Source organism: Mastomys coucha, unplaced genomic scaffold (assembly GCF_008632895.1).
Source record: "Mastomys coucha isolate ucsf_1 unplaced genomic scaffold, UCSF_Mcou_1 pScaffold7, whole genome shotgun sequence".
Taxonomy (NCBI): domain Eukaryota; kingdom Metazoa; phylum Chordata; class Mammalia; order Rodentia; family Muridae; genus Mastomys; species Mastomys coucha.
The window spans coordinates 97,820,651-97,831,978 of NW_022196913.1; the positions used below are offsets into that span (position 1 = coordinate 97,820,651).

Genomic DNA, 11,328 nt, shown 5'->3' on the forward strand with positions numbered 1-11,328 from the left:
CCCTCTCTCTCCCTCTCTCTCTCTCCCTCCCTCTTTTTCCCTCTCCCTCTCCCTCTCCCCGCCCTTCTCTCTCTCTCTCTCACACACACCCCAACAAACCAGAGTAGCTGAGGATCAACAGAACTATAATCTGAGATCCTCCCCTTTTTCAGTGTCTACTTAACCAAGAGGAAATTGCCTTATTCTTTGCTTTCTGCAATAGTGCTTTGGTTTTAAAATAAACATTCAAGACAAGAATTCATATCCAGTGGTCTTGGTGAGGAAGACTGCCTTATCAAAGAAATGCTTTCATTTAATTATGCAAATAACTTCCCAAACGGTTTCGATTAATCCATGGCTAACTCACCAATGAGAATTTTTTTTAACGCCGAATCTTCCGTCCCTTCTCTCCCTACCTCCCAACCCCAGGACCATGGCTCTGTTGCCTGTGACCGAGAGTCCTCAGTGGGCCACACTGAAGCTGACTGGGTTTGGCATCTCCTGAGCTGAGGAATGGAATGGCAGGTGTGACCGTTCTCAGGCTCTGATAGCAGCCCCTTTGATGTGTGCTTTGCTTCTGCATCACCCAGACCAAGAACTGGAATTCCCCTCCCCTCCCCATGTGGGTGTGGGCTGAGAGATAGCTTCTTGGCCATTCAGTCAAATAATTTACAGTATTTACTCTAGAAGACAAATGGGTTTGCAGCCATTAGGCTACAAGTATAAACCATTAGTTCATTTCTATGTTTTGCATTTCCGCCTTAGAGTCCAAATACTGTATTTCCCTAATGACCTTGACATTTACTCACAAGCATCATTTTGTTTCTGGACTTCCAAGCCTTCATTCTCTACTAATTTTTTTCCCTGTGTTCCTTCTCTGACAAGCCAGAAAGGGTCAACATAATTCTTCAGAGTGCTTGCTAGTTCACTGTCTTTGGCAAGCTCCTCTTTCTGACAGTGTGTGATACTCCCCTGAAGGTGGGGGCGGAAAGGGCAGGGACTAATACAAAGCATGTTTCAGTTTCCTACCAACAGCCCCAGGGTCGGTGGAAGGTTCCCACACTTAGATGGCCCTTCTCAAGTACAGCTCTGACTTTCTAACGCCCGCCCGTTGTCTATTTTGAACTACACACAATACTTGCCAACATTTAAGTGACACTTCTCATCTGAGAAAGCCTTCTCTTCTCTCCCTATCCTGCCTCCATAACCTGGGGGGCAGACACCTGCATAGACTAATAATAACCATGAAGTCTGAGTGGAAGAAGGCTTTACAAAGATGGCATTGGTATCAGGCCTTAAGAAATAAAGGGAAATACCAGTGAGTGGTGAAGGGGGCTTTAGGAGCCAGGCCTCTTGAAGTTTTCCATTGTAACTGCTTTTTACTAGGTCAAATTTCCCCCCTTTTTTTCTTTCCATGTGTATGTGTATGTGATGTGTTCACATGTATGTACATGTGTGTTCATATGTACGGGTGCACATGTGAAGGTGGTATGGTATGCATACACTTTGTGTGCTCATGTATGTAGAGTCTCAGTGTTGATATCAGGATCTTCCTTGATTAGAGGTAAGGTCTTGCAAAACCCAAGCTCCAGATCTTACTAGGCAGTGTGCTGCTCCCCCACCCGCTCCCCAGAGATCCCTGCCTCTGCCTGCTGAGTCTGACAATCTAGCAGGCACCATGGGCTCCAGGGATCCGACTCTAGGCCTCTCGTGCACGGCAGATGCTTTAACCACTGCGCCCTCCCCCAGCTCCCCCATCTAAGACAGTTCTTATACAGCCCTGAGTATACAGCCATATCAAATAGGTATATAAATCATTTACTAATACTAAACTATAAACAAATGTATTCAGACAGTTCTTCAATGTTTATATTTTACTATTTATTAAAGATGAAAATTTACATAGTAATGAGTGGATATGTTTAATTTTATATAAAGAATTAAATATTAGCTGAATATTTGATACTACAGTACCTTCAGAGTTTTTCAGAGTTGATTGAAACTTTTGCTTTTCTAATTATCAATGCCAAGAACACCATAAATACTTAGTACCAGAAGGGCAGAACTACCTTTACAGTCATTTCAGAAACTGTTGGGAATTTTATCCCAACCTCAAGCCAAAGTTCATTTTACAATTTTTTTTATTTTTGGTTTTTCAAGACAGGGTTTCTCTGTGTAGCCCTGGCTGTCCTGGAACTCACTCTATAGACCAGGCTGGCCTTGAACTCAGAAATCTGCCTGCCTCTGCCTCCCAAGCGCTGGGATTAAAGGCGTGCGCCACCACAACCACCCGGCTCCATTTTACAATTTTTTTTATGAAACCTAAAGTCAGTAACTCACCACAGTTTCTAAAATCAAACATTCTGCTATATTACAATGCAAAGATAACAGTGATTTGCTATAGTCTATGGACTAGGAGGAGGAAAAACTGTCTTTTCTACCATCCTGTTTCCATAAGAGCAGGAAACGTTTGTACAGGAATCTATAAGGTACAGTTGCCTTAGGTCTAAATGGAGGTGTTTTCCTGGCACTGTGTGCAGTGTGACAGCAGACACACACCGTGCATGTGGAGGAGGAAAGCTGCAGTGGAGTATATGGTGCACCACGGGTAAGTGTGGTCAGCAGAGAGACGGCAGCTCTAGGGAATCCAGCATCCTCCTCTGGCTGTCACACCACCATGCAAATAATACAACAGGCATACATGCAGGCAAAAAACTCAGACAAATAAAAAATAGCAAAATCGTTTTTAACTGTGTTTTTAGTTTTTTTTTTTTTTAAGACTGTGTCCCTGTGTGACCCTGACTATCCTAGAACTCACTGTGTAGTCCAGGCTGGCCTTAAATTCAGAGATTCACCTGCCCTGCCTATTAAGTGCTTGAAGTAAAGGCATGCCCCTCCACACTCATCAAAAACTGGATCCTTAACTAGAGCCTCCCTCCTATTCCTACCCTATCTACTCCCCCCCCCCACCCCCATCCCCCACCCCCGTCAGACCTGCTTTTTTTGAAGGGCAGTAGGTCTGGCGTTGGTTACTGTTTGTGGCAGGAAAGTGGAATGACACTAGACAGTAGAAAAGTAAGTAGGCTAGAGATCCATCATAGAGGCCATGAATGTCCATTTCATTACTTTCCTTGTCTGTAAAGTGATGGTGATAGTTGCAGATTTCTGACTGGTATTTCTAAAGGAGCTAAAGGAGCAGGCACACATGAAGTAAGACTTAGTAACCATGAACCCTGCATCCTTGTTGTCAAGCTTTCAACAGCTTTCACCAGCATCTACCAGCTCTATAGGCATGGGAGACCTTGTAGAGAAAGGGAATTAGGAGGAGTCAACCTGGAGCTGAGGAAGTTACTACAGAAGCAGTGCAGGGGACAGGTGCTAAAGGCTTGTGGCAGTGCCAGGTTGGTGTGCCCACAGTGCATTCTGTCACAAAGAATGAGCATGCACATGGAAGTGAGGTGTGTGAAAGTGCCCAACAGAATGGGCACAACTGATTGAAAGTGGGGGAGGAGGCAGAGGGGAAGATGAATGCTAATTCTGTTGAGTGTCCAGAAGCAGTTGCTAGCTGCCATTGGTCAGGGAGAGGTGGAAGAGAGGAAAGTGGCCAGCAGGGGTTCTGAGAGTCTGAGATCACAGCGATACAGCCACTTGAAAACAGCCGAGGTATGGGCAAGTGGCTTTGCCCTTAGAAGGTGACTGAGCTGGCCATGAGAAGTGTGTGGCTATGAGTATAGAGCTGGGCAGCTGTCACTGAGGCACGGCTCTGGAGAGGCAAGCAGGACAGAGCCTTGGCCTGGCATAAGCTCTCCTCACCATGAAGCCTCAGCACCTGACTCAGAGCAGTCACTGTCAACTCCAAGCAGCTTCTTGTTTAGCAGTTCCTGCATTCCAAGGTAGAAGTCCCTGTGGGAAGCAGCCGAAGCCACACCCGAGACAGAGCCTGTGTCCAATACAAGGCACACATGGAAGCAGATTAGAACTCGTGGGTTCTGTTCACAGCTTACTCTGTAGGTTTCTGAATCAGCATGAAGTGGTGTCATTTCCCATGAAGCACTGTTTAAAAAATGTGTGTGACACATCCTGTTAGAGGACTGTTTCTTTCTCCTGTCCCAATTATGTTATGTTCCTGGGGTTCAGGGCACATTGTGTTACTAGGTACCATCTGAACTTTCCCAGCATGCTTCAGTCCCTGGAGGCCTCTCCACTGGACTGAAGTGGAATAGTCTTGGGGAACTTTTCACCCTAGTATACTGTTAAGAGTCATTTCCTAAAATAGAGCTCTTAACCATTATGCTATTATCCCACAAATAAAGCTGCCTGCTGATTTTCATGTTAATGAACTGTGGCTGATTGTGACCCCAGCCCATTGCTTTGGTTTTCTGAATCTTTAACAGGCATTCAAAGCATGTCAGATGACGTGAAGATAATGTGTGATGTCAAAGCAGAATCACTTACCAACAAATAACTGAGCCTCTCAGCCAGGTTCTTTTATCTGTAAAGTGGAAATTACATCAACTCAAACTCCCAGGGACCCTAGAGCTAGTGGAATTCCTTCCAGATCCTGTACTATCCCGTTTCTCCGATGTGGGAGAAGATGGGGAGATAGCCCAGTGAGGCTTAAGCTCATCACATGAAAGTGCCAGGTGTAGTAGTTCACTTGTAATCCTGGCACTGGGAGGGGAAGGGAGGTGAGAAACAGGCAGGTCCCTGAGGCTCACTGGCCAGCCAGCCTAGTGGATACTTAGCAAGTTCGAGGCCGGTGAAAGACTCTCTCAAAAATAACTAACTAATACAGTGGTACCTGAGGAGGACGACAGGATGTCCTCTGACTTCCACAGCATATACACATGTATACAGCTGCACACACACAGGCAGAAGCAAAGACCTGACAGGAAGTTTGCTGGTATGTAGTGTGAACACACAGCTGTGGAGCCCTTACAGCAAGCAGTCATCACGCTTACCTCACTGCTTTGTGACACATCACCCTGGACTTGGAGGGTATGGGACAGAGTTACTGTCTGAGTGTAGGTATGTCAGGAATCTACCCAGCTCTAATGCCAGAGGCGTCTATACAGCTGCTTCCTAGAGCTTCTGGGCCAAACCTTCATGTTCTTAGAACCCAAATCTGCTCCTCTTGATACTCAGCATCGTGAGATCATGAGCTGAGGCTGAGGCTCCCCAATTCCCTCAAGCCCCTGGGACCCTCTGCACCCTGAGACCTGTCCTTAGCATAGAATCTTAAGTTTGCTCCATAGTGTTAAGGAATGCTCCGCCCTGTGCTGACCCAGGCACAGGACCAGCCTCTCTCCAGGCCTGTGTGTCTGAGCCCTTCCTGGGGATGATTTGATGATGTTGAAGGAGTTGCCACACCTGACTTGCTCACCAGGATGTCCTGGGGATTATGGCCTAATGCTTGGCTAGTGTTGTTTCTCAGAGCTGGCATGCCCTGATTCAAGCCCGTGGCATCATGGCTTTTTCTTATCCTTTTTAGTTTAAAAACTTGTTCGTTTCTGTGGGGTGGGGTGGGAAACAAGGCTGTGCCCTGGTTCCTGCCAGCCCCTCCTCCAGGAAGTCTTCCCAGAGATTCACTCATGCTCTTCAGTCTTGTTCTCACCCTGTCTCTTGTTGAGCCACCTTGTTTGAGGAGACAGGACTGGTTAACTGGTCTAGAATAGCAACTGCTGCATGGTGAGGCCTGGAGCACAATCCTTTGCCATGGCATTCAGTGGCCTTGATTTCACTGAGCCTGGGTGCCTGCAAGGCACCACAGGCAAGACTGCTTTCTTCTGTTTGCAAGAAAACCCTTGTACCGTCACATGAACAGTGTCAGCTCTAGGGGAGCTGATTACTAGGTCTTCACCGCCCTTTTGGAGATGGTCTTACTATGTAACCCAGACCAGCCTAGAACTTTCTATGTAGCTCAGTCTTGCCTCGGCCTCCCAGGTGCTGGGATTATAGGCATATACCACCTGTCTTAGCTCTTCCATTTTCCAGTTTGTATCTTTGTGGTCAGGTCACCTAGCTCCCCTTGTATACTTGATTTATATCCCTGTCCCCAGAACCTGTCTCTGCATGACACAGACCTCACCGGGTTCCATCCCATCCCATCCCATCAACATGAGTGTGGGCGCCTCCTCTGCAGCCCAGTGGTGTGGTTAATTCCGTCAGCCATTCTCAGAATGCCCTCATTTACTGACTAAAGTCACTGATGTCATCAGGAAGTCCTCCCCCCTCACTCTCCACTTCCCTCTCCACTGCTTATTCACTGTCTGGCAGATGGAGGTAGACATTGTTCTCAGGAGTCCACTGCACCCAAGGCCTGGTAGTCAGAAACAGGGAGGGCTCAGGGCTTGCCTCTCAGGCAGGCTCACTCCAGAAACCTCCTGTTCTGCACTTCCATGTCAAGGAAGCCTGAGGACCCAGTCTCCATTTCTAAAGTCCTGAATGTGGGGATGTCTGCACAGCATCTCATACTTAGAGATTTCAAAGTATACCGTTCCAGCTGGGGTGGGCCGGTGGGGCTATGCAGCAAGGCTCCAGGAAGAAAAGAGGAAGGGAGGAAAGGAGGAGACGAGAGAAAAAAGAGAGAGAAAGCTAATGTGCCTGACTGTACAGGACACATTGAGCATTTCTAAAGGAATTCCCATTCTCAAGCTTCCTATCCCTGCACATGACATGGGCTGCACAGTGTCCAGGGACAGCCCCTGTGCTTCAAATACTCCTTGACCCTGAGATCAAGACCAGGAGACACCTCTTCTTTCCTACCTCACCCCTGTGTTTCCTAGGACTCGATGTATTGTAGCTCCCTGGTCAGGTTCCCTTCCGTCGGCCTTTTACCTTTTATCCTGTGTTTCCTGTGCCTTTTGAAGAGCTGTCTCAGGTCATGGGGCCCGAGCATTGTGTGGATCAGAGCCATGTTTGTACTTAAGGTTGTGTGATTAGAACCTAGCACAGAGCTGATCACACAGAAGCCCCTCAATGCATGAATGGTGTATATGTGCACAGTTCTGTGTAAGTACTGACAGACCAGATAGCTTACAACTTCCCAGAAGAATAGAAGTCAGCCTAGGAGATGGGAAAGTGGGAGGACACCATGGAGCATTGTGGGGCCCGTTGCCCTGTGGAATGGGGACCCTGCCCCTATTTTACAGCAGGAAAACCGAGGCTCAGAAAGTTTATCTCGGCCACCAATCAGGTGGTTGAGATAATTTAGAACCTGCATGAGCTTGACTCCAAACACTGGGCACTTAGCCCTGCCCAAACCTTGTTCACAGTAAAAAGAAATCAGGTGATTCAGTCTAAACACTCCCTCAAATGAGATGGCTAACTGAGCGAGGCCTTGAGTTCCACCCTTTTCTGGTGAGTCACATTCTTAATTCCCTCACCTCGGCTTCTGGCCAGTGCTCAGTGTCCCTTGCAGCGTTTCCATTGAGAGGTTTAGTGGCATTCAGAGGGATGGAGTCCAGGCAGGACTCCTGCCCCCATCCCTGTCCCATGTTCCCTTCCTGTCACAGCATAGGTCCTGCAGTTGTCCACTGCTTGGCCTTGCTCTCTGCCTTATGTTTACTTGCCTCCCGTCCATAGGTCTGCAGGTCCTATGCCCCACTGTGTGTTGGAGCCTGTTTCTGCCACAGACACTCAACCAGACTTCCTGTACTTCTGTGGGACCCCCATTTCCTCTGCCTCGCCCTCTACCCTTTAGCCTTTTGTCCTGTGTTAACTAGCTCTAGTAAGTTTTTTTAAAGACCCTAAATCTCATCCCACCACTATCTAAAAAACTTCGGGGGTGGGTTGTTTCCATATTTAAAATGATAACCCGGGCTAAGGAAGCAACTTAGTTGATAGAGCTTTAGCCTGTCATGCATGAAGCCCTGGGTTTCACACACACACACACACACACTGTCCCCCAGCACAGCATAAAATTAGGTGTTGGTGGTGCATGCCTATAATCCTAGCACTGGGGAAATGGGATCAATAGGAAGTTCATCTCCAGCTACGTGTGGAGTTCAAAGACAACCTGGGCCACATGAGACCATGACTCAAACCAAAATCATCTAGAGAGTTACCTTGCCTCTGGTCTCATCTCCTTTGCTCTCACTGCAGAGCACCTGGCCAAGCCTTCTGGGCAGCCTAGACCACGGCTGTCTCCCCTCCCTTCCCTGCTCCCCAGCCCCATGTTCCCTGTCTTGCATTGCTTCACTGCTGTTGTGGCATGGTATTTGGCTACTTGGTGACTGCCTGCCTCCCGTTAGAAAGCAAGCCCCCTAGTGTAGGTGCCGCTCCTACATTGCTTGCTTCCCCAGCCCCAAACCAAGCGCCCTCGGTGAAAAAATGTGGATGTGTGCATGACTCTGGGTTTGTGAGGGCTTGGGTTTGTTCTTGGGTTTTGGTTTCTTGTTGTTATTGTGATTGTTTTTTGTTGTTGCTGTTTTGAATTGTTTTGTAAAGTGTTCTCAATCCAGTACCTGGCTGTGAGAGAAGTTAATGCTTAAGGCACGACAGTGGGATGGATGTACTAATAGGTTTTTTCCTCCCTCACAGTTGCCCAAAAATTGGCTGTAGCCACACAGACATGAGAATGTCAGATCTCATTCCGGATGAAGCCCTGAGAAGGGCAATAGAGAGCCACAACAAGAAGAAAAAGCGCCACTCCGAATAGGAGCAAGCCACCTGCCCACAGGGATGTCAGCAGCCTGCCTCCCCGCCAGCCAGCAGAGACTGAGGGTAGACAGCAGTAGGTCCAGCCGAGCAGCACTCTGTTTGCAGTAACCCTTGAAGGCTGATTGTAATTGAAAGCATTTTTTAAGTTACACAGTAAAAACACAAGTACATTATATTCTTTATTTTCAAGTGCTTTGAAATTTTAAATAAAACTTTGATAATCCTCAGCATGGTCCTGTCTGAATCCCTCCCGGTATGTAAAGGGTTCTCAGGGTACAAAAGTTAATCTCTCTGTCTCTGTCTCTGTCTCTCTCACTCTCTTTCTCTCTCTCTCTCCCCCTTTTTTTCTCTCCCTCATATACTAAATAGAGTCTTTATAATTCTAAATAGTCTTTATAATTATTTCAACTGAAAAGTGCTTTGGAGTGATAACTAAGATGAAAAAGCAGAGCAGCTGAGCAGCCATCTCTGTAAGGGAAGCAAACGACAGCCGCATCTGATTGTACAGCAAAGCCAACACACGCCCCTGTTCACATGGCGTGATTGACAATGCTGGGTATGGAAATGCTATCATTTGTCTCCGAGACAGGGTTTCTCTGTGTAGTCCTGGCTGTCCTGGAACTCACTCTGTAGACCAGGCTGGCCTCGAACTCAGAAATCTGCCGGCCTCTGCCTCCCAAGTGCTGGGATTAAAGGCGTGTGCCACCACCGCCCGGCTATCATTTGTCTTGACTTTCTGAATGGTGTAGAATGTTCTAGGAATATGCTCTCTGGGGCAACTAAGGAATGACCATCCGTAACATAGATGCAGCTGCATCCCTAGGAAGGCCTAGGGATCACATGGGAAGCCACCACATTCTAAGCACCCTGCTCCTCAAACTGCTGGATGTTCCCTGCAGATGCCTTCATCCTCTGGGTCCTGTGTCCACAACACATGGTGTCTTCACCAACAGGGACTTAACCTTCAACCTCTGAGGACAACCAAGGGCAATAGCGATAGCCTATAATGTTCTCAGACTCTCGAAAAATCCAGACTAACAATTCAAAAGCTTTCTCATGCCTGGCATTGGGATTTTGTTAGATAGTTTATGGCTCTTGTGGGGAGCATTGTTAGCCCAGATGGAAATTTTTCATTTAAACTAAATATGCGTATGTATACACACATATATTTTTAGGTAGAGAGAGGGGGCAAAAGGATTGTGAAAGCCAGATCACACCTGTTTGCTGTGATTGCATTTCCTAGAAATGTCAGAGAAGCTGTACCCATGAAGTCTCACCAAGATGGCTACCTCAAGAGGCCTCAACGCTAGACAAAAAACTACTCAGTAAGGAACAATAAGAGTATGAGACAGAGACAGGCGGATTTCTGAGTTCGAGACCAGCCTGGTCTTCAGAGCTACACAGAGAAACCCTGTCTCGAAAAAAAAAATAAACAAACAAACAAAAAAAAGCCCTTAGGGTTTTTATTGCCGGGCAGTGGTGGCGCACACCTTTAATCCCAGCGCTTGGGAGGCAGAGGCAGGCGGATTTCTGAGTTCGAGGCCAGCCTGGTCTACAGAGTGAGTTCCAGGAGAGCCAGGACTATACAGAGAAACCCTGTCTCAGAAAAACCAAAAAAAAAAAAAGCATGATCTGGCCCACAGTGGCAAATGTTTAATGCGTTTTCTTAGGATTCAAAATAAATAAAGTCATTCCGTCTCCTGCAAGCCGAGAGATTGTGAGTTTCCTAATGGTCTTTATCTGAATCAGGCTTTCCTGAGGAAATGATTATGTTCAAGCCAGAACAAACACCCTTCTCTTGGAATGTGGCCCTTTTGTGCAATACTTGGTTTAACAGATAGGGCAGCACAGGAGGCTTGCCCAAGATTGGATTTCCATCTTCCCAGCTCTTTCCAAAGAGAATTCTGGTATATTGCTCCAGATACTTTATCAGCCTGAGGGAAAGTACTAAATAAGAACATTCCTTTGTGCATGGTTGTAATAGTATATATCCTAGCAAGAGTTCTGCATCTCCCAGTTGTAGAATGTAGAATTTGTACTGTATCTCTGTCCTGTCCCCACCCCTCTCCCCTCTCTTTCTCTCAATAAGGTTTCACCATGTGGCTTTGGCTGTATGTGAACTCATAGACTTCCTCCATAGAGATGGAAACCCCTGCCTTCCATACATCGCTACAACTGGAGGTTTATTTTCTTTGAAGGTTCATAACCTGACTGTCATTCTCAGTTTGATCACAGTTTTCAAAAACCCTGGAACTTTTTCTTCCTATCTCTTTCACATTTTTTCCTGGTGTGGTGGCACCCGTTTGAAATACCATCATTTGAGAGGCTGCCGTAGGATTCCTGAGTAGGAGTTTGAGACCAACCTGGGTAATATGCTAAGGAGACCCTCCCTCAAAGAGCAGGAAGAGGAGAAGTAGGATGAATCCTGTTTGGAATGGAGTACATGTCTATAATCTCATCAATTTGGAGGCTGATTCAGGAGGATCACAAGTTCAAAACCATCCTGGCAACTTAGCAACTTAACAAAATAAATGAAGTATGTCCTCTTGGTAGAACCTGTTCTACCTACCATATGGCCTCGCACCATGGGTTCAGTCTGGGGTTAGCACCAATGAAACCTAATACGCAAATTTCCCTTAAAGGAGGGCTGGTGAGATGGCTCAGCAGGTAAAAGCACTGACTGTTCTT

The 11,328-nt window shown here is 46.8% G+C and overlaps 2 protein-coding genes across 10 annotated transcripts in view; one reads left to right on the forward strand and one right to left on the reverse strand.

Moving 5' to 3' along the window:
* LOC116082752 overlaps positions 1-5,061 on the reverse strand; it is a 43,063-nt gene extending 38,002 nt beyond the window's left edge. For 3 of the 7 annotated variants that reach the window (XR_004115413.1, XR_004115410.1, XR_004115412.1), the window contains exon 1: positions 4,781-5,061. The gene's annotated coding sequence lies outside the window, so the exon portion shown is untranslated. The remainder of the gene's footprint in view (positions 1-4,780) is intronic. The other 4 variants (XR_004115415.1, XR_004115417.1, XR_004115414.1 and 1 more) reach the window with 3 other exon arrangements.
* Nsmce2 (NSE2 (MMS21) homolog, SMC5-SMC6 complex SUMO ligase) overlaps positions 1-8,867 on the forward strand; it is a 222,794-nt gene extending 213,927 nt beyond the window's left edge. For 2 of the 3 annotated variants that reach the window (XM_031359667.1, XM_031359665.1), the window contains one exon: positions 8,521-8,867. In XM_031359667.1, coding sequence (XP_031215527.1) covers positions 8,521-8,638 — 118 coding nt within the window. In that variant the 3' untranslated portion in view covers positions 8,639-8,867. Of the gene's footprint in view, positions 1-408; positions 1,795-8,520 lie in introns of those variants that run through there. The other variant, XM_031359666.1, reaches the window with a different exon arrangement.
* The last annotated feature ends 2,461 nt before the right edge of the window (positions 8,868-11,328 follow it).